Consider the following 21,899-nt stretch of genomic DNA (forward strand, 5'->3'; position numbering starts at 1 on the left):
GAGACATTTCCCAAAAGGATTTACAAGGACAAAAGAGACTGTTCTTCGTCATGTCCAGGGAGAAAACAACCTCCCGATGGCAGTCAACAAAGAAACACAAAAGCGTTTCACCAAACTACGCGGAGATGTTCTCGTGCAAGAGAAATGTACCGATGAACTACGGTGCACAGCGTTCCAGACAACAAGGAACGATGACAAACAAACACCATCAAGGGAAGATAGAGGATTCCCGAAGTTAACAGCCAAGGAGCTCTCTAAAGACGGACTAAGCAGTCGGGTGACTCCGCTACCATTCCGTTCACCAAGGAGGCGCTTCCCAAACAATGGAGAACATGCCATCTCTAGGTTCACCTCGCACCTCTGCGGCCTACAAAGGGAACCAGAGACCAAAAACAACTTTGTGGTCTTCATCCAGAAGATATTCTTCAACGGCCACGCAAAGCCAGCACCTCTAATGGAGGAAGGCGAAGAATGTCGGTACCTCCAATCACCTGGGGCCTACCACCCTCAGGAACCCGATCAAATCTGGGTAATGTTCAACCCCAGCGCTCAGCTTCAGGGAGTCTCCCTGAACGACACCCCCTTCATTGGATTACATTCGACAACCAGTTTTCCAGGGACAGTAATCCGCTCCCCCAAGGAGCCAAAAGCCCTCTCCTTCTGCCAAACGCCAGGTGATAGAGCAACAGGCTGCCACGGCTGGTATACCTACAAGGGGATACACTCTGTGGGTGAAACTACAGAGACAAAAGGACTGTTCTCTTACAAGACTAAAAGGAAACAGTGCCAGAGACTTTTATACAAAGACATTGTGGTGCAACCAGCAAACCTGGAGCTGTGCATCCACCCTGCATCCTTTGCCAAAGAACCTTGGCCAAGGGACCTTGATACCAGTGATACCGGCCGGTGTCACATCGCTATGTGGACATGGACTCTTGCATTGTTTGAGAATGTGATGTTATCTTTGTTATGCATTGCACACATGTTCCACATAGTCTGTTATATAGTGGTATCTACAGATACCAGACGGGGAGTGTCATGAAACACGAACTACATTTCTGACTCACCCCTCTCTCTCCTTTGCAGTTTCTGCCTGTCAGATCTTATTCTCAGCTGCATGGAGTTTGCACACACATACTGTGCCTGTGTACATGCAACAATGTTGCATTTCTTGCCTCTGAGCACGTAATCAGTGAACTGCTACTGCAGCTTCTCCAGTCCTCCCAGTTAATGGACTTTCCCATGTTCTCCCCTGTCTTTTGCTGACAGTTAGTGCAGTCTCACTCAACCTTTAGTGTGACCCCTGCCCCTCACTTCCTTTTCCACTCTAGATCACAGTGAGTACAGACCTGTCTGCATCCACCCCTGGTAAGGCCTTTCTCTCTTACCATAGTCTAACCCCATAGAAGCATCCCACATAGAGATGCACTCTCTGCCTACACTACACCTACAAGTTCCCGTGTTTTCTAATCCAGCAATAAAATTAAGAAAGACATTAAGGACTTGTCATGCTTTGGAAGAGGGAGGACATGAGTTGAGCTTACTGGAACTAATCATACATCATTCGTGACCCTGGTTCCAGGAAAGTTATAATTATTTAAAGAGCGTCAACTCCTTGCAAAGCCTCTCAAATGGGTTCACCAAATGGGACCCAGATCCTTGGACACATTTTTAAAGCCCCATGCAAGATTTCAAACGATCTTCTGTTATATTTAGAGATTCCTGAAGTCTACAACCGCTTGGGTTTGTCATCTTCACTCACCTACCTGCCAGTAAGGCAGATAACAAAGCAGCATCAGATACCTGGAAAGGACCACCCTGATCTTTTTAATGAAGACGTTCCTGGGACAAGAAGTGATATACTTACATATTTGATGCTGAATGTTCTTATGCCGTGTGGCACTTGCATAGGGCAGGTTACCCCGGGGTCATCTATTTGCTGCTGATTGGCAAATTGATACGGTAGCAACAGCTTTCCTGTAAAGACGATAGAATGGACATTAACCCAAGCAACAAAGCAATCTCATTGGTTGGATAGCACCAGGTTACTGTGCACCATGCCCTATAATCCTAATGCAACATTGTGACTGCTTGGCAAGCATCATGTGGCAAACCTTGACCTTTAGATTGCCCTTCTGATGTACCTGGTACAAACATCACAGGCTCTGGCAGGCCAGAAGCATATTTTCTATGGGATGATCTGGAAGACCGCTCCAACAGAGTGGTCTTCCCCATCGAAGCAAAAGTGGGGCGCCCTCAGGCGTGAGGCAGTCATGGGATCGTTCCTGGCGCGATCACATGACTGCAAACGCTGGGCGTCCGGTGGCACTCTGGGTAAAGGTTAAATCCGCACTTCCTCTTAGCAACACATATTGGACATACACTTTCTCTACCATTTTACCAGTTATCTTCTGATTTAACCACTTGAGTGCCATTCAAGGGATTAGGATATGTTTATTCATTTTGCAAATGTAGTCCCAGCTATTTCAAAGATGTGGTGATCAGGGCTGGGTTATTATGCTTTTTTTTTTTTTTTTTAATTCTGGTTTGTTTTATACAATTTGAAGATCCGTAGAAAATGGTTTACACCAATATCTCTCCGAAGTGTACAGGAGAATTTCAGAATAGCACGTTCAATAAAAGATGGGTGGAAATTAGAAGGATTTCTCAGAAACATTGGCATATGTTACTGGCAGATAGAGACTTTAAAGAGGTATTTTGGCCGTGCCCTACGATTACTAATAGAAGATCTGGTAATATTAGGGACGTCCTAGTTAGAGATGGGCACATTTTTTTGCGAACTTGGATCTGCAGCGGATCAACCGGTTCCTTTGCTCCGTGGATTTCAGCGAATCAATGTCAAAACGGGCGATTCGCGCATTTTTTATTATTATTACCAATACACTCCGCGGATTCAGCAAACCGTTGACGGATTTTTAATATTTAAAAGTAAGCTTTTATAGTTAAACTTATACACATAAAATTATCAATTCATCACGGCAACATTTCAAAACCTATGATATGACAGGGTTAACAGGTGCTGATTGGTTGGTTGCCATGAGAACCAGCAAGCGCTATACGTATGTCTAGCGGATAAGAAACATGCAGTAATTGCCCCTGAGAAAGCTCCAAGCAGTACGCTGAGCTGGCAGTGGGTGGTCTAGAAGTGCCGCGTGAACCGAATCAGAAGCACAGCTCAGACTGTTCTCCCTGAGAAGTCTCATGCCGTGAGATTATAGTGAGCGTGATGGCGCGGACAAAATACAGGACCTCTATCAGGCTGGCCATTGTGCGTTAGGCTAAGGCCCCGGTCACGGCGCTCTAATGCGCGCCCGCGCTTTTGGCAGCGCGTTCCGGCGATTCCCCGGTCTGCAGCTCACTGCAGGAGCAGAGACCGGGGGGGGCGTGCCGGAGGAGTGACGGGGGCGCGGCCATGACGTCACCCGGCAGGTTCGCCCTCATTGGCTGAACTGCCGGGGGGCGTGCCTAGCCGCTCGACGCGAGTTCCTGCTCTCAATTCTATAGCTCTCGCGTGAGCGCTGCGGCCCCCCCTCGCAGCGGGCCCGGCGCCGTTGCGGGGAGGGCTCTGGTGAGCGCAGCGTCCGCCACAGCGGACGCTGCAGCATGCAGCGGGGGCAAGGCCTTAGGAAGCGAGACCCCGCAGCATCATACTTAGAGAGGGAACCAGCCTGGTGATGTCACGGCCACGCCTCCCAATCACCTCCCCATCACAGTACACGGATCACTCTGGCGACAGGCGCGCGCACTATGAACGAAGCCGGAGCAGCGCTGCAGTATAGGAGGCAGACCGAGGAGATCTCATTTCTTATTACTATACTGCAGCTTGCGGAAATTAATGTTGTTTTCTGCTGCACCTAAGGCCGCGTCCATGGTGGGTGCGTGCTTGCATGACCGTGCGCGTGGCTTCTTGCGTGCCTCTAGCTGCAGCGATTTGTGCCCTGTAGGTGGACCCGACGAGGGGGGTGTGTCGTGGGCGTGGCCGTGACATCACGGAGCAGGTTCGCCCTCATTGAGCGAACCGCGCAGGTGACCCGGCCGTCGCGTGACAAATTTGTTTGTTTCCCCACGCACCGCGAGCTCCGACGCTTCTCTTCGCACGCGTGGCAGCTCTCTAAGGACAGCCTCATAGAGGCACTGCATTTTGATCACGCCGCGCGCGTCGCTGTAACCATGGACACGCCTAAGATACAACGATCCCTCCAACGTTCAGCCACTCAGTCTGTTAAAGGCTACATTGTATCCCAACTCTTGGGATGTCGCCGGCCAGACTGATTGCCTGAGGGTAACAGGGTGGAGGAGTTCACAGGAGTTTTCATCTGATATCTTTAAGTCTGTGAGAGTGAGAAGCAATTAATTAGTACTAATGATGCCAGCACTTTAAAAAAATGCTAATAGTGCCTATATCAAGGTAGTAGACATTAATACTTAACGGTAGCCTGTTAGTCAAGCTATCAGTTAATCACTGTTTAGATTTAATAGAGGCATTAATTTAACTAAGAGGCACAGAAATGGAAACACAGTGTATTGCCCCCACACACACAGAGCACACAGGGCGTAGATACAGTCAGTTTATGTTAGTGGTTTTATTGTTTTAACATCATTCAGTTTTAAAGGACACATATAAAAGTTTTTTTTTATTTTTAATTCTCTTTAAAATCCCCTGCATTATCTCTCCACTTGAGTAGGTACAGAACTTGTGTTCTGTTTCTCCGAATTGCAGAATGAAGTGATACAATGGCGGTGATAAGTTCAGGGGGGTACATCCAGGTGACTGAGGCTTTCAAACTAACACTAAAAGGATAAGTATTTTTATAGCCTGTTTAAAACGTGTAGGTTACCGGAGATAGTATACAAAGTTATTTAAAATACTTATCTGAACATTTTTAAGAAGCCATCTGTCACCAAACTTTACCCAATAAACACGTCACTGTCCTTAAATAACTTTGGTTTTATTTGTGACTGACCCGCTAACCCATTAAACATGTTACTGTCATAAGGTCACTTAGCTCCTATTTGGGACTGGCCCTTTAACCCATGAAACAGGTTACGTCATTAATTCACATTGGACCTTATGTGAGTGACAACAGATTAAACATGTCCCTGTCATTACAGTACGTTGCTGTGCTCCTCTCACCATTAACGTCCTCCCACATCAAAGTATAAAAAGGCATAAGCCAATAAGGAGTTTGGAGCCATCTTACCATCCATCATAAAATCATCCTTGTGTATCCCGTTAAAGTTCCCGCAAAGGCCACAGGTCCTATTCATGTATTTTCTATCTACTTCAACCTGTGAGACACAGTAAAACATATGTAACTTAGAAAGGAAAATGGTACTCCCACTTGCAAGACCAGAACGTCTGTCTTGGACCCCTGTCACTTGTGCTTCTTCTGACTGTAATTTGACATTGTCCCTGTTTCTGTACCCTTTGCTCTTACAGCCACTGCTCGTTATGCTCTATCCTCCAAACTTTCAGACAAAGGGCCATTTTAACTAAACAGTGCCAAGCCATAAGGAACGTTACCGCCTCTTCATTGAATGAACCATAATGTGCCTTATTACTGTAATTAACACTGCTTCATAAACATAGCTCCAAATATCTGCAAGAGGGCAGAAGCTAAAAAGTGACACACTAGTGATCTGTCTTGACATCTGCAGGTTGAATACGGAGGCCCATATCAACTAAGTCCGGACAACTAGGACTCTGATTACCCCACTGTATCACCCTCAGGACCCCCTCCCAACTAGACTGGTATCACTACACTTAGTGTGTGTACATTTCTACAGCTTACCTGGACTAGTCATTACCTACACCTTAGGGCTATTGGGGTTCTGTCTTATTTTTTTTAGCAGTAGAAGAACATGTGGAAATGAACCATTTTCTAAGACTCTAGATCAGTGTTGGTTTTTGGAAATTGTGTATTGTACCTCTTTTTGATATTTGATCTATGTTAAATAATTTTTGTTGTTGTTGTTGCAACATACACATATCTATTTCTCTCTTGGGTGCTGGAGACTGGGAGAAAGGACTTGCTGCCCATAATACACCCTCCTGCATTGGAAGACACCTTTCAGCCCATTGAAGTGAACAGGGTGAAGGTGTCCTCCGGATCTTGCTGGATGGTCTCTTATGACAGAAGACTGCTTAGTAAATATGGATCTGAATTTATGTTTGAAACTTGGGAGGCACCTGTATGAGACAAAATGACCATCAACAGATGCATTTGTCCAGAGAGAGACATACTGAGATATTTATCCTTTGGGGATACATAATTACACTATTACACCGCTTCCCCCCCAAAAATAACTAGTGCAGAGGATGGGGTGGAGAAGTGCTCAATCATTACCCCACCATAATCTGACTTTTTGATTGGTCAGGAGAGCCATAAATTACATTGGGGACTTGGTGCCATATTTATCAGACGGTGCTATGTAAAAGGCACCTTACGGGGATCTACTATTAAATAGGACTGTGAGGTGTCATTCTAAGTGGAAGCTTAGTAAATGGAGTATGGTTCCACTGCGTGTCATTCCTCACCATGAGCCCGCCACCAGGGCTCCATATCACAAGGAGCTCAAAGTCCTTCTGTTTAGCCAGCAGCCTGGTCACCGCGCCGGTCTGGACAATTTCAATACCATTTGTGGTGTATGGCAACGTAATTACCCTGGCAGAATAAAACATAGAGGAGTGCTTAGGAAATAAATACCGGCACATATAGAGAAATCCATATATAACGGAAGGGAATAAAAAAATCGGAAGAGAGGAGAGGCATTAAGATATGAAGAAAGCAAGACAGAGGTATTGATAGGGACAACAGAGAGAGAGAGGTTTTGTTTTCAATTGTAAGAGGGAATTGAACCTGCTTTTCTCACTTAGGCTGAGTCCCCGCTGGCGCTGAGCGCGCTGAGCGGGCAGTGCTTGGCGAGGTGACTTGCATATATATATATATATATTCAAGTCCCTGCTCACGCGATGCGCCCGCGGGTATGCGCGTGCACACACGCTCACCGGCGCTCAGCGCTTATGTAAATAATTTTTTTAACTTTCCTGCTCGCTCAATGCCGCCCCCCTCTCCCCCCCTCTCATTCCCCCCCTCCCCTGCGGGCGCGCGAGCAGACGCAGGACACCCGGCTCGCATGCTTTGAGCGCCAGCGCCAGCGGGGACTCAGCCATTCTGTAGAAAAATACAAAAGCGTTGCAATCAGGGAAGCTCTTACCTCCCCCCCCCCAAAAGCCTATAAGACTTTAACTCATATAATGCTAGTATCGTGCCCCCTGAGCATTCGTGCAATTTTATTTTTAATTTAGTATATATTGTACATCATTTTCTTAATCTCTGGGAAGAGCTCTATTTTGACCTCCCTTACGCTTAATAATTCAACTGTCCTGAACTAAACAGATTTGAAAAGAAAATTCATCCCCTGAGAGGGCAAAAGGAGATATTTTAACTTAACTATGAGAAAATATGCGATCAGCTGGGACTGCTGCTTTAATAGTCTCACTTGTAGGGATTGACACATTGTAAGTTTGCAACATCCCTCTGGCAGGGAAAGAGTTCAGGGTCTCAGACTCCCTCCCCCATCCACATTCATGGAGACTTACCTCCCCGTCACCATGATGGTGTGACCTTGGACCACCACATTAATGGGTCCCACCTGGATGATGACCCTGGTAATGGACGCTCCACCTTCCCGCTGCACCTGGATGTTGAACTCAGGTGGGTTGCTTTGGCAGACGGTGGTGAAGATGTAGTTACAGGGCCCAGTGAGCTCGTAAAAGTCATCATCGAAGGTGAAGAAGTGCCTGTCCCCCCACGTGGAGCAGCGCCCTTTACTTGAGGCTGGAGAGGGATGGATTGGACAATGGGATGTGTTATTGCAGAAGTTGAGGTCACATACAGATTCCACTCACGGCATTGAATCTTCGAGCTTGATAAACATATTGTACATATTATTGTGTACATCTGTGAGCTAAGGAAACCAGCATTGCACCCGGAATAACTCAGAGTTAGGATGAGTCAGTCTCAAGCCTGAAAAATTGAGTGACCAGGGAGTTGGCTGTAGCTTTCTCCAGCCTGATTCTTCTTCTAAAAAATGGGTACTTACCACATACTCTCAAAGTTGCCACTGGCTATACTAATTTAGCTAGCTTCACTAAACTGGACAATTGGACAAGGAACATGTTAAACTGTATACCAGATAACCAAAGAAAGGTGGGTAGCCTTGTTGGGGGGGGGGGGGGGTATGATACCTTTTATTGGACCAAGAAGTAGTTGAAATGTTACAAGCTTTCAAACTTCTCATGGTCCTTCATCGGGTGCCAGATAAACATTTACAAAAACAAACCCTGTAAGCTCAGAACCTAAACCCAACCACACCATATATATTTGTGTCAAAAAGGAGTGCTACTGAGTTGTGACCTCACGTATTACAACAAAAGACAAATAGCCCCATGTGCTACATCCAATCTGACCAATTATATCGTTAAATATGCTTCTCATAAGTGAGGGTCATTTAATTAAATTCTTTGGCCAAAGTATTTTAAGCTTGCAAACGGTATCTCCTCTTGCAAGTTCTAATACTACTGTACCCAAAAAAAGGCTCTCACAACCTCTCTACTGGAGGGAGAACTGTCTTAATAGACTGGTCATTCACAGGGCTGTATACCAGATGCTATGTCTGGTCAGACACAGAAGGACAGGGACAGGGGGGAATGATAGTCCAAAGTCACAAAAGAGAAAGAAGTAAGAAAATAGTGAACAGGGACACCCATTGGAAGGTGGAACAATGAAAGGACATAGTGACAGGGAAAATGGACGATTACGATGAGCAAGAGCATAAGGGAAAGATATAGAGGAAAAAGACAATTATGGTGAGTAGGTGCATTGGGAACATTCTGTACATAGAGGACAGTGACAAAATATAGGGTCATAATGAGAAGACGCATTAGAGACAAAAATACAGGGAAAGAAAGATACAAAAGGGTGCAGACAAATCATAAGCGGTTCAGTATTTTTTTCCAAACAAGCTACAGCATAATATACCAGGAAATTGATATTTTGCTGGATTACGCCCTTTTGTGTGATTTAGGAAAGACAACAGGGAAACTCACCACTTGAAAAATTGGCTGCAGCAACATGCACATTATTAAGAAAATCTACGATGGGATAGAGAGAGAGAGAAAAAGGTTATCAAGGTTGAGGGTTCAATTCCCCACTCCGTCTATTAATTAAATAGCCTTCCTGTGTGTACATTTGACATTATACATTATAATTATGATTATATTACTATTATTAAAAACCACTGCTGCCTCCAATGCCAGGAAGTGACTGCAAAATAGTCCCAAGTCTCCTGACAACCCAGTTTAGTTCCCAGCACATACACAATGTATCTTTCCTGTTAATTTATAGCTACTTAATGTTATACATTTTCTATTTGGCTTTTTAGAAAAAAACAACCTTTACTAAAGACTAAATATTCCTTTAATTGGGCCTTCAACTTTTGATACGTGTATTTTTCACAGATATCCTATGACATCACACTTACATTCTAATGAGTCATATTCCAACTCTGCTGGGTCTTTGGTATCTGGGGAGAGATAGAGAAAAGTTATTTAATCAGGGGATCTTAAAAATGGGTTCAGGTGTCAGCAATCAGAGGTTTTTTTGCTATGCTCTTCTTTCTATTCGAAAGGTCTTGAACCTGCAGCACTCTGATTGGCTCAGACTGGGGTCATGAGTTCACAAAATGTATAAAATACGTCATCAAAATGTAATACCAAGAAGCTGTCCAAAAAAACAACCCTTTGTAAACAATTCAACTAGTTAATTGCCTTTCTTATATAAATCTAACAGGGCTAAAAGCACAAGAGTTGGCTACACATCATTACCAATTGCTTTCTTGAGGTGCCTCTGAAAGAGTGGGTGGGCATCAGACACGTATTTTCTTTAACCCCAGCCCACCCTCTCTTATCAGAGAGCTAATAAGGATAAAGTGAAGGGGAGGGGCTTTGCCTGTGCAAACTCTTGTTGAACACCCTTTTCTGGATCTCAGCCATAGTGATATCAGACAAAAGGGAGGAGCCAGTGGAAATCAATCCCCTACCTCCTCTCAGCTCGCCATGTTTACAAACTAACTTTTATAAGTATTTTTAAATCGGTTTCGTGTTAGATTTTAGTCAAAAATGTTCCAGTCTCCCAGATGTCACTGCTATTAGTACAATTTGTCCTATATTTACTAGGCGGTGGGCACCAGTCCATAACACACTTTCCGGTGCTGGAAAACTCAGTACAGCCCATTCAAGTGGGCAGGAAGATGTCTTACAGAATATCACTGCTTATTCAATATGGTTCTAGTAGGGAATCAGACCTTTAAACATATAGTAGATAGGTTATCGGATGAGCCAATTAGAGCATCTGGTGGAGGTTCAAAATTCCAAACTCTCAGGTGTGACAATAAAATGAGAAGCACCAACCAAAACTCAGAGAAACTCAGAAACAAGACCAATGGAATTCCTACTGTTTCTTGCATGTAGCAGTACGGAGTGTCTAGCTATCAGACCAAGAGTAAACTGCTTGGAGGGGATATGGCTGATACAGGTGGTATTTTTCCTGTTTGAGAAGAGCCATATAGTGAGAGCTTACAGTAGCTCAGGTTACTCACCGTTGGAGTTTAAAATTTGGTATTGCTGATAACCTGGAGGGGAAAAAAGGAATGAAGTTTAAGTTATTTCTTATTTGCCCCATTTAATTTCCCAGTCATACATCACTGACAGTATGTCCAACACTGTACATAGTATATCGTGTGTATAATATTTATACACACTGACACTCATAAGCATTGTGTATAAGTTATACCCCAAAAAGCTTAAAATAATTGTATATACTGTGTGTATGTATGTATGTATGTGTGTGTATATATATACATATATACACATCCACCACCAGTTTAAGTTCTTTCAAAATTAAGGCTGTCTCACATTTTAATCTGGTCTGTAACTGTTACATACGCCTACAGTATAATATATATTTTCTTTAACTGTGCATGCAATGTCTTGTATATAATGTATACCCTGTTCACTTATGTAACTGTATTTGTAACCATGTATTATTTGTCTTAACTCTATGCCTAGGACATACTTGAAAACGAGAGGTAACTCTCAATGTATAACTTCCTGGTAAGATATTTTATAAATAAATAATTATATATATATTATATAATATATATATATATAATTATTTATTTATAAAATATCTTACCAGGAAGTTATACATTGAGAGTATATATATATATATATATATATATATATATCATAAACAAGACAAAAAATAGTCTCAGAAACGAGCTCTCCGAAAGTGTTGAAAAAAGTCCTCAGGTCCCCACAGCACTATAGCGCTGAATAATGTGTCTGGGTCACCCCCGCCGTCACCACAAAACAGATAAGTATATATGGAGACATTATACAACCATTTCTCCTATATACCCAGGACTTTCCTGTAGGGAAGAACATTGTTTCTTTTCCTCGCTGTAACATGAAGTTGTATGCAAACTCTGGATTCTCTGGATACTATTTTACCTTACTTATAGCTGTGTAGCAATTGAGGGAATCCCTTTGATCCAGTGTATTTTGAGACTCTTTTTGTCTCCCTTATATCCGTTGCTATCTATCCATTTCTCTATGTGCTTATTACCAGACTTACATCTTTCTATGGTATGCATGGTGTATACTGTATGTGTTAAGACATTGTTACTTGGATTTACATTCTCAGGTCTGTTGATTATACTGATGACCGGACGGTCTTGCATACCTGGGATAATATTATTTTTTCCTAGGTTTGTATAATTTATCTTTTTGCACCAACTTCTATTTAGGGTGATGATGCAGCAAGCCTAGCCTGTCAGTCTTCATATATATGCACGCTGTGTTTATTGAGGGTCCCGCCCCACCTGTTTGGTTTTATATGTTTTTAACATGTTATAAGTATAGGCATTAAAGTTTGTAATTTCTCCAGTGGATATTCGGAGTGCTCGTTTCTGAGACTATTTTTTGTCTTGTTTGTGCTATAATTATCTTTGTCTCTGATCACCGGCCATTCTCTATTATTGATAGTATATTGTATGGTCTTGTCTTGTGAATACCCTTAATTAGAGGTGTGTATGCGGACTCTTTTTGTGTGTGTGTGTGTGTGTGTATATATATATATAGTTATATATATATATTGCTTACCTAGTTGAGCATTTCTGTCTGTACCTAAAAAAAATAAAAGGATATTATAAGGCAGCGAATTCTGAACGGAAGCGTTCGTGTTAGCCTTCCCCATACAAAAAGAAACACACATCCAAACTAAACATACAGACACAGCATGGAAAGGAACATTGCCAGCCTCCCCTCGCCACACAGACACACCCACACACAGCCAAATCTAAATCTTACACACACCAGTCAGAAGGATAAGAAACAAAAGGTGACAGGGGAAGCACGCTGAGAGAAAATGGTGAATAACATGGTTGCAGACCTGTCTGCGACACGAGAAAGTGATATTTTTATTTGCAGTGTGCAGCAGTCAGGGATTAGAGAAAACATTTCTGGTTCGTCATAGTCCAGACCGGCACCAGAATGTTGGAATATGGCATAGTCCTTAATATGTAAACGTATGTGTTTGCTATGTATTATTGTGCGTTACTAATATGGTGTGCTGCTAGGCTCATATCACTTAATGCAGCAATCTGTGCTGACCGCCATTTTGTTTTTGCCTTTTATTTTTTTACATACTTTTGAAGACCTGTTATTGCGGCGAAAAAAATAAAGACACAAGATTACCTGACTTCAGGAAATTACTTGATGCTTCACTATTTTGTTCGTGAACCGCAACTGTGGGGAGAAGAGAGAGGAAGATACATTGAAGGGTATTGGTTATCTTATGTTAAAACCCAATTTCACTCGTCTGGCAGCCGAGAGGTTAAACACACTTCTGAAATCCCCTCTTTTCATCCTAGTTAAACTCTTCACTGCAAGGGAATTCATTTAGAAATATCAATGTCAAATCTTTTTGTGGGGACTCGTAAATATGGCGGCATCACCCCTCCCCAACCCCCAAAGAAGTGACCTTTAACTCAGACTGAATTAGAGCCACGGCTGAACTTGCCCCTGACAAATGCAGTGTGAATTGTATATCTGGTGAAATGTATTGCTCGGTTTACTGGAGTTAGGCTGTTAGGCCTAAGTGCTTTCACTTTATTGCATGTATAATACATCAGACAAGGCCGACCTCTATAATATGCAGAAGTGAGAAAAACTGCATGCCGGTGACCGATTGCAGCAACGGAGCCAACTGACACATAGAGAGTGCTGAAGACACATACCTGAGGGTTCCTCTACCATCGCCTATCCCGCCGACAGCTGTGTGGTAATTTGTGTATTGATACACGAAATGCTTATGTTCTAATCCTTTGATGTACGCAGATTTATTTCCCTTTTAAACACCTCAATAGAGTTTGATATACTTCACTATTGCGTTTTGCGCTTGTTTTTGTCTTTTATTCTCACTGTGTTACCTTGCAGTACGGACAGACAGACAGATATTCTGTATTATACGGTGGCTCCATTCTAATTGTGTCCCCCTCCAGTGAGAAAGACTGATTCCACTTGCCATAGTTGTCTTCTGCCTGTGTCACCCTCTTGTATGAGAAACAGACCACAGGGCTTATTATATATAAGCTTAAGCAGCAAATTAGTCAGATCTCCCGCTTCAGCTGATATTGAATAAGTCCCTAAATTGGCTATTGGTCCATTTTTTGTTTGCCACTCTGCAGTGAGAGGGACAGACACAATGGGCTATATAAGTTCGTTCTGTCAGTATTCAGTGACATCCTGCAGTGAAAGGGACAGGCTTTGGAAAATTCACCCCGAGGTAGAAGCGGCAGATTGCTTGGCTATATATCTGGCTTCCTCAGTAGAAAAGATGAACCCCCCACTACTGTTAAAGCCATAGTTAAAAGTTCAGGAATATTACGCTGAATTGGCAAAGAGAAGACGCTGCAACCTTGCAATGAAAGAGCTTGTAGAAGCAAGAGGTCAGGAGCGCACTCACAACCAGGAGTATATAAAAAGAAGAAAGAACATACACTTCTTTATATATACTCCTGGATGTGAGTGCGCGCCTGACCTCTTGCTTCTGCATCCCTATTTAGATTTGGATCGAGTCCACTCTAGGAGCAGCATCCATCTAGGGTTGTATAAATGAATTCTATTTTTTGTGTCTGTGTTTACATTCACTTTCACAAGGTTTGTCACCTGATTCATTTATTCGGTATTTGCGCTTGTTTTTTGTCGTCACGATTGCAAGTCTATTGACATCTGTGATCATGATTGCAATCTATGCCAAGCTTCAATAAGGATATAGTCTCCGTATTACTCGTCTTTAGAGATGGGCGAATTTTCATCCGTGGTGGATCGGACGGTTCCTTTGGTCGGCGGATTTCAGCGGATCAATCTCAGAAAGGGCGATTTGCGTTTTGCGGATTTTTTAAATTGTTATTACCAATACACTCTGGGGATTCCGCAACCCGTAGACGGATTTGTAGAATGCAATCCGCGGTTTCAACAATCTGTTGGCGGATTGTTAAGGATCTGCTAACAGATTCCGTTCTACAAATTTGTCCACGGGTTTGTAGCCGATGGCGTTTTTTGATGAACCCGTGCTGATTGAAACCGGAAAAACGGATTTGGGTGGATTCGCCCACCTCTACTCATCTTAACCTGCAGATAGACATGTGCGAGCTTGTCCTCTTTCACTTTGCAAACATATTAACCGTAAGAGCGCCCTAAAGAAGAGGCCGGTCATGGACACTTCCTTGTTTTTTAAGGGGTGACAAAGTGCCCGGCCTGGTGGAAACGGAAGTGGAGTTTCCGCCACTTCCGTTTTCGGCATCCGGGACCTGGTGGCTTCATGTGAGCGAGTCTGACGTGATCACATGATGTGGAACTCATAAAAGCCATATTAGTCCTAGAGAAGTGGAGATCCACTAACAGAAGTCTTTCTAGGTGAAATTATGGTGTACAGAGCTTTTGAAACTTCACAGATTTCTTCCATGTGCACGGTCACGGAGTTACAGACTTCCCCATGAGTACTGTCAGTATATAGTGTATGAGAGACTTGTGAGGTTTCCAAAATCCCATACACTATCATCTCATCTTAAAAAGATCATGTTGGTGTGACAACCAACAGCAAATATCTATTCATATTTTGTAAGATGAGTGAATATTCTCAGCGACACTGTAAAACCCTTTGGTCAGCATGACTTAATGATTCGCTGAGTAACACTGTGGTGCTCTGAGATATTTATTGAATGTTGGCATTTTAACAACTGTTTTGTGGATTTGTGACTGTGCTGTTTTGCAAATCTCCTACAGAAGTAAACATGTTAACACTGTAAGGCCTGCCAATAAGGCCTGTCTAAGCCAACAGGTTCCTTTATACAATATATTTACCCTCCCCTGCACAATCTACCTTGAGCATTATAATTGTGGACTTACAGTACTGTCAAAATAAATAATGAATAAACGGGACACTATCTAATCCCCCTTCTTTCATTCAGGAGGTCAATGCTAATGTTTTTAGTGCTTTCTACTCCAGTGTTTTTAAACAGGGATTCATAGGGCATCCCTAAAGGGTTCCCTGCAATTTTAAGGTCATTTAAAAATTATACCAAATACAGTAGAGGGTTGGGGCACCAAACGAGAGAGGGTTTGGGTTCCTTACAATGCATCTAATCTCAGAAACGCTATTAGAGATATTTGGTGCTTCTTACAATGCATCTAATCTCAGAAGCGCTATTAGAGAGGGTTGGGGTTCCTTACAGTGCATCTGATCTCAGACGCGCTATTAGAGAGGGTTGGGGTTCCTTACAATGCATCTAATCTCAGACGCACTATTAGAGAGGGCTGGGGTTCTGCAGAATTTCACGATATAATTATAGGGTTCCTTACCAAAAAAAGGTTGAACCACTCTTCTACTCTATAAAGAGAAAATATTTTTAACAAAATTTCTCCAGTTTATGAAACTTTTAAAAACAATATAAGCCAATTTTTTTTTACAAGTTTGCTACCTAAACCTCCCAATATAAATGTAAGATTGTCCACTAAGGGGGGAATAGTATACACCAATATTTATTTTAAGATGGGTATATAAATGTCTTCACCTTCTTTACATAGATTTAATTATCCTTAATATTAAAATGGACTTTATTTGTGCTTGGTAAAAACTAAATATGAATTTCTTTCCACTGGGAACACTGTAATTCTTGATGTGGTCAGCTAACTTATAGTCGTCCAATTTTAGCTGTTTGCATAGGGATAGTTTAAAAAAAGCATTTATCATTCAAAAATAGTGAAAACCCATAAAAAATATGGTTATCAGGAAAACATGAAGGACTATATTTACTAACCAGTTCAACTCCATACGACACATTTCACCCTCAAGTGAATGGACTGTAAGGTTTTCTTTGGCACATGTGTCTTAAGTAATAAATATGTCCCTTTATGGTTCATGTTCTTGAATGGGGCTGTTTTATGGAGTAGCACTTTGAAATGAGAACCTAAAAGTTGAACCCATATTTTCCAAATACTATACTTGACTTCAATAGGGACGGCATCTATCACCAACATGTTTTCTAAAATAAACGTATAATTAAAAGTTCTTATTCCGATTTATTATTATTTGTTTTTAAAATGCACCTAGTTTTTCACCTTTTATGATACATATCTATGTCATTGGATTATTTTGGTTCAGCATGGTACTGACCCTTTAACCAATACAATGTCATTAGCATTAATGCCCCCAATTCAATGTGCTAAGAAGCCAGCTTCCCTGTGCTAGATCAGATTTGAGTCCCATTCATTTGAATGAAGCTGAAACACGGAGAAGCAGCTACCCAGCATATTGAATAGGGGCCAAAATCACGTTGGTCCTATGTGGTACTGACCCTTTAACCCATTAAACATGTCCCTGTCAATAGGTCACATTGTTGTTACATTGGACAGACCCTTTAATCCATTAAACAGGTCACTGCCAATAGGTCACATTTGTCTACGTTGGACAGACCGTTGAATCCATTAAACAGGTCACTGCCAATACTGTCCCGGCCAGCTTTAATCTAAAGCTTGCTGGGTTAAATGCGGGCCAACCGCGGGGCTTTTCTCCGATTGAATCGGAGTTTCCCGCACGGCGGCCGCTTCAATAGATAAGCGCTAATGGCGCTTATTATTGAAAGCGCCCGAGGCGCGGGAAAACCGGCCGAAAACGGCCGAACATAGCCGCGCGCCGTCCACAGCTATTTTTAACCCGCGGAGGCAGCCGCTTTAGATTAAAGCTGGCCGGGACAGTAGGTCACATTGGTCTACGTTTGATAGACCATTGAATCCATTAAACAGGTCACTGCCAATAGGCCACTTTGGTCTATGTTGGATAGACCCTTGAATCCATTAAACAGGTCACTGCCAATAGGCCACATTGGTCTACGTTGGACAGACCCTTGAATCCATTAAACAGGTCACTGCCAATAGGCCAAATTGGTCTACGTTGGACAGACCCTTGAATCCATTAAACAGGTCACTGCCAATAGGCCACATTGGTCTACGTTGGATAGACCCTTGAATCCATTAAACAGGTCACTGCCAATAGGTCACATTGGTCTACGTTGGATAGACCCTTGAATCCATTAAACAGGTCACTGCCAATAGGCCACTTTGATTTTACGTTGGACAGACCCTTTAATCCATTAAACATGCCACGGCCAATAGGTCACGTTGGTCCTACGTAGGAATATCCCTTTAATCCAGTGCTTGTCAACTAGTGGCCCAGGGCTCTGATGTAGCCCATGGATTCTCTGTCTCTACTAATTTCATATTAGTTAGAGAAACTCACGTGTAAATTAAGCTAATGTAAATATATATAGTACACGTTATCAACGTTTGAAATTTTTTGAAATATAATACTTTTCCGGTCTTTAAATGTATCCAAAATGATACTACAATAAGCTTGTGACCCGTCTACTCCCAAATGTGATCTATCCCCTTTGGAGAACTAGTTGAAGAGCCCTGCTTTAACCTATTAAACGTGTCACTGCCACTTGGTCCTACATGGGACTGACCCTTTAACCGATTAAGCAGGTCACCTTCATTAGCTAATATGGACCTGATGCACTAAGCTCTGTTAAATCAGGGCAAGTAATGTGATGTTACCTAAATATTCCAAATAATGCATTACCGCATTCCAAACGCGTGTTATATTATTTATAATATATATCTTGGTCTGACACTTACAACTATTTTAATAGAAAGACCAAAAGAATATATTGGGGTACCACTTTTTACTTTAAGATGTATTTGTCTTTATATGGAAGTCTATCAAATAATGTTAGGATAATCCTGGTCTGGCTGGGAATAATGGCAGGTGTTGGTGTGACCTATTTATCGTAACGTTATTTCACTAACATTAACGGAGTTTAGTGCATCTGCGATGTTAGGTTAATGGTTCATTAATGTCTGATTGGCATGTGACTAACGTCTGCAGAAACATATCACTACGTTATTTCAGTGGGTAACTCTAGGTTATCGCGACATTATTCTCCTTCGTGTATCGGCATTAGGATTAACAGAGCGTTCATTTTGGGTAACATTATATTAAATAGGCTAACGGAGTTTTGTGCACTCGGGCCTTTCAGCCTACAAGTGAGTGACCTTAGTCCCCCTTCCCTTATAGACACAGATGGCGTTACATCTGGCTTGTAAATACAAATACTGTATGCAGTGGTACTTCTGACTTGTAAATAAAAATACTGCATATAGTGGTTCTCCTGACTTGTAAATAAAAATACTGTATGCAGTGGTACTCCTGGCTTGTAAATAAAAATACTGTATGCAGTGGTACTTCTGACTTGTAAATAAAAATACTGCATATAGTGGTTCTCCTGACTTGTAAATAAAAATACTGTATGCAGTGGTACTCCTGGCTTGTAATCAAAAATACTGTATGTAGTGGTACTCCTGGCTTGTAAACAAAAATACTGTATGCAGTGGTACTCCTGGCTTGTAAATAAAAATACTGTATGCAGTGGTACTCCTGGCTTGTAAATAAAAATACTGCATGTAGTGGTACTCCCGACTTGTAAATAAAAATACTGTATGCAGTGGTACTCCTGGCTTGTAAATAAAAATACTGTATGCAGTGGTACTCCTGGCTTGTAAATAAAAATACTGTATGTAGTGGTACTCCCGACTTGTAAATAAAAATACTGTATGCAGTGGTACTCCTGGCTTGTAGATAAAAATACTGCATGTAGTGGTACTCCTGGCTTGTAAATAAAAATACTGTATGTAGTGGTACTCCTGGCTTGCAAACAAAAAACTGTATGCAGTGGTACTCCTGGCTTGTAAACAAAAATACTGTATGCAGTGGTACTCCTGGCTTGCAAACAAAAATACTGTATGCAGTGGTACGTCCTTTTCTAAATAAAAATACTGTATGTAGAAGTACTTCTGGTTTGGAAATAAAAATACTGTATGCAGTGGTACTCCTGGCTTGTAAACAAAAATACTGTATGCAGTGGTACGTCCCTTTCTAAATAAAAATACTGTATGTAGAAGTACTTCTGGTTTGGAAATAAAAATACTGTATGCAGTGGTACTCCTGGCTTGTAAAAAAAAGAAAATTCGGTATGCAGTGGTACCCCTGGCTTGTAAACAAAAATAATGTATGTAGTGGTACTCCTTACTTCTAAATACAAATACTGTATGTAGTGGTACTTCGTTTTCTAAATAAAAATACTGTACGTAGGGCTACTTCTGGCTTGGAAATAAAAATACTGTATGTAGTGGTACTCCAAGTTTGCAAATAAAAGTACTGTAGGTAGGGGTACTCCAGGCTTGTAAAAAAAAAAAAATACTGTATGTATTGGTACTCCAAGTTTATAAATAAAAATATTGTACGTAGGGGTACTTCTGGCGTGTAAATAAAAGTACTGTACGTATGGGTACTTCTGGCTTGTAAATAAAAATACTGTATGTAGTGGTACTCCAAGTTTGTAAATAAAAATAAGTATTGGTACCATATTACCTAGTACCATTAAATATGACCACGGGTCCAAGGTGGAGCTAATATTTTTTTTTAAATATCCCATAAAAATGAACCCCATATGTATGTTTCACACAGCTTCTATGAAATCCTATGTTATAAATGTACAAGCATCTAGAAGAGTTGCCATGGTGGTCTGGAGAACTTTGTTACATACCTGCATAGTCCAGAAAGGTGCAGAAGCAAAGGAGAAGGGAGAAATGCATGGTAGTATCCTTCTGGCCACGTCTCTATGCTTTGGTAGGTATTCCACAACCCAAACACAAGCTGTATGTGTGGACAGGCAGTTCTCTGCTGCCCCGGGATGTGTTAAAAAGCTTCCATGCCAACCTCAAATCTTATATATGGTTTGGTGGCACCTCCCTCAGTGCTAAAAGCCTTGGATTTGCCAGGCTAATCTAAAAGGATCTGTCCCTTATCAGCTTTTATCCTAGATGAAAAATACCAAAGGCATTTAAAACTCTCACTATTATCAGAGTTTCTTTACCCAAACCAGGATGCGGGCAGTGATAGTGCTAATGTGTATGCTCTGGACCTCTGTTTGCTAACTCATTTTCTGTAGGAACATATGAAGGATCGTCCTTTTACCTACGTCTTTGTTGAAACCTACAAGACTTGTGGAAGGGTGCGGCCCTAGTTACCAACATCACTTGGTGTTGTCAGAAGGTAAAAGCACTTAACAGTTTAACATTTTCTGTATCATGTTAAATTGTTTTCAGAATTCAAGACACATTAGGTAGCGTTACAGATTTAGTTAGCTGTTCTGGAAGCCACATGTCCACTAGAAGGTGGTGATGCCACTTTACAGGTCATAGATGAGACACAGACACATCTAGATGAGACACAGCTAGAGCCGCTGTTCAGTTCTGGAGGCCACATGTCCATAAGGACACAAGGCGGTGATGATACCACTTCACATGTCTTGGCAAAGACCTCACCTAGAGCTGTGTGTTCTGTTCTCTAAGCCACATCTCAAAAATAAAATAGAGGTGTCCCAAGGTAGAGCAACTACAATCATGACTGGTTGCTATACACTGTAAAAACAGGAACCAGGAAAGACTAAAGACCCTCAACATGTTGAGAAATTGAAATGACACAAAAATATGAAGAGGAGGATATGAGAAAGAGAGAGGAGGGAGATGGTGATAGTAGAGAGAAGATGAGGAGATATACAGTATGAGAGAGGAGGGAGAGGGGGTTGAGGGAGAAAGGAGGGAGAAGGGGTTGAGGGAGAAATGAGGGAGAGGGGGATGAGGGAGAAAGGAGGGAATTAGGGAGGGAGAGAGGATGAGGGAGAAAGGAGGGAGAGGGGATGAGGGAGAAAGGAGGTCAAGGGGGATGAGGGAGTAAGGAGGGAGAGGGAATGAGGGGGATAGGGGATAAGGGAGAAAGGTGGGAGAGAGGGTCGAGGAAGAAAAGAGGTAGAGGCGGATGAGGGGAAAAAGGAGGGAGGGGGGAGGAAGAAAGGAGGGAGAGGGAATGAGGGAGAAAGGAGAGAGAAGGAATGAGATGAGAAAGGAGGGAGAGGGAATGAGTGAGAAAGGAGGGAGAGGGGATTGAGGGAGAAAGGAGTGGGAGGGAGTAAGGTAGAAAGGAGTGAGATGAGGCTAAAATATAGAAAAAAGGGAAAGTGGGGTATTACAGAGAAAAGATACAGGTGTGTGTGTGTGGAAAGGCGGGAGAGAGAAGGGATGTGAAGGAGAAAGGTGGAAAAAGGGGTACATGAGGGACAAAGAAAGGGAGAAG

The 21,899-nt window shown here is 42.2% G+C and overlaps 1 protein-coding gene across 3 annotated transcripts in view; it reads right to left on the minus strand.

Moving 5' to 3' along the window:
* The window catches only part of MUC6 (mucin 6, oligomeric mucus/gel-forming), a 74,627-nt gene extending 54,186 nt beyond the window's left edge, over positions 1-20,441 (minus strand). For all 3 annotated transcript variants that reach the window (XM_075566856.1, XM_075566854.1, XM_075566853.1), the window contains exons 1-10: positions 20,311-20,441; positions 12,842-12,892; positions 12,248-12,271; positions 10,684-10,716; positions 9,568-9,609; positions 9,134-9,178; positions 7,625-7,862; positions 6,560-6,686; positions 5,223-5,310; positions 1,868-1,977 (exon numbers count right to left, since the gene is read on the minus strand). In XM_075566856.1, the coding sequence (XP_075422971.1) occupies positions 1,868-1,977; positions 5,223-5,310; positions 6,560-6,686; positions 7,625-7,862; positions 9,134-9,178; positions 9,568-9,609; positions 10,684-10,716; positions 12,248-12,271; positions 12,842-12,892; positions 20,311-20,359 (807 nt within the window). In that variant the 5' untranslated portion in view covers positions 20,360-20,441. The remainder of the gene's footprint in view (positions 1-1,867; positions 1,978-5,222; positions 5,311-6,559; positions 6,687-7,624; positions 7,863-9,133; positions 9,179-9,567; positions 9,610-10,683; positions 10,717-12,247; positions 12,272-12,841; positions 12,893-20,310) is intronic.
* Between the last annotated feature and the right edge of the window lie 1,458 nt (positions 20,442-21,899).

This window comes from Ascaphus truei, chromosome 12 (assembly GCF_040206685.1).
Source record: "Ascaphus truei isolate aAscTru1 chromosome 12, aAscTru1.hap1, whole genome shotgun sequence".
Classification (NCBI taxonomy): domain Eukaryota; kingdom Metazoa; phylum Chordata; class Amphibia; order Anura; family Ascaphidae; genus Ascaphus; species Ascaphus truei.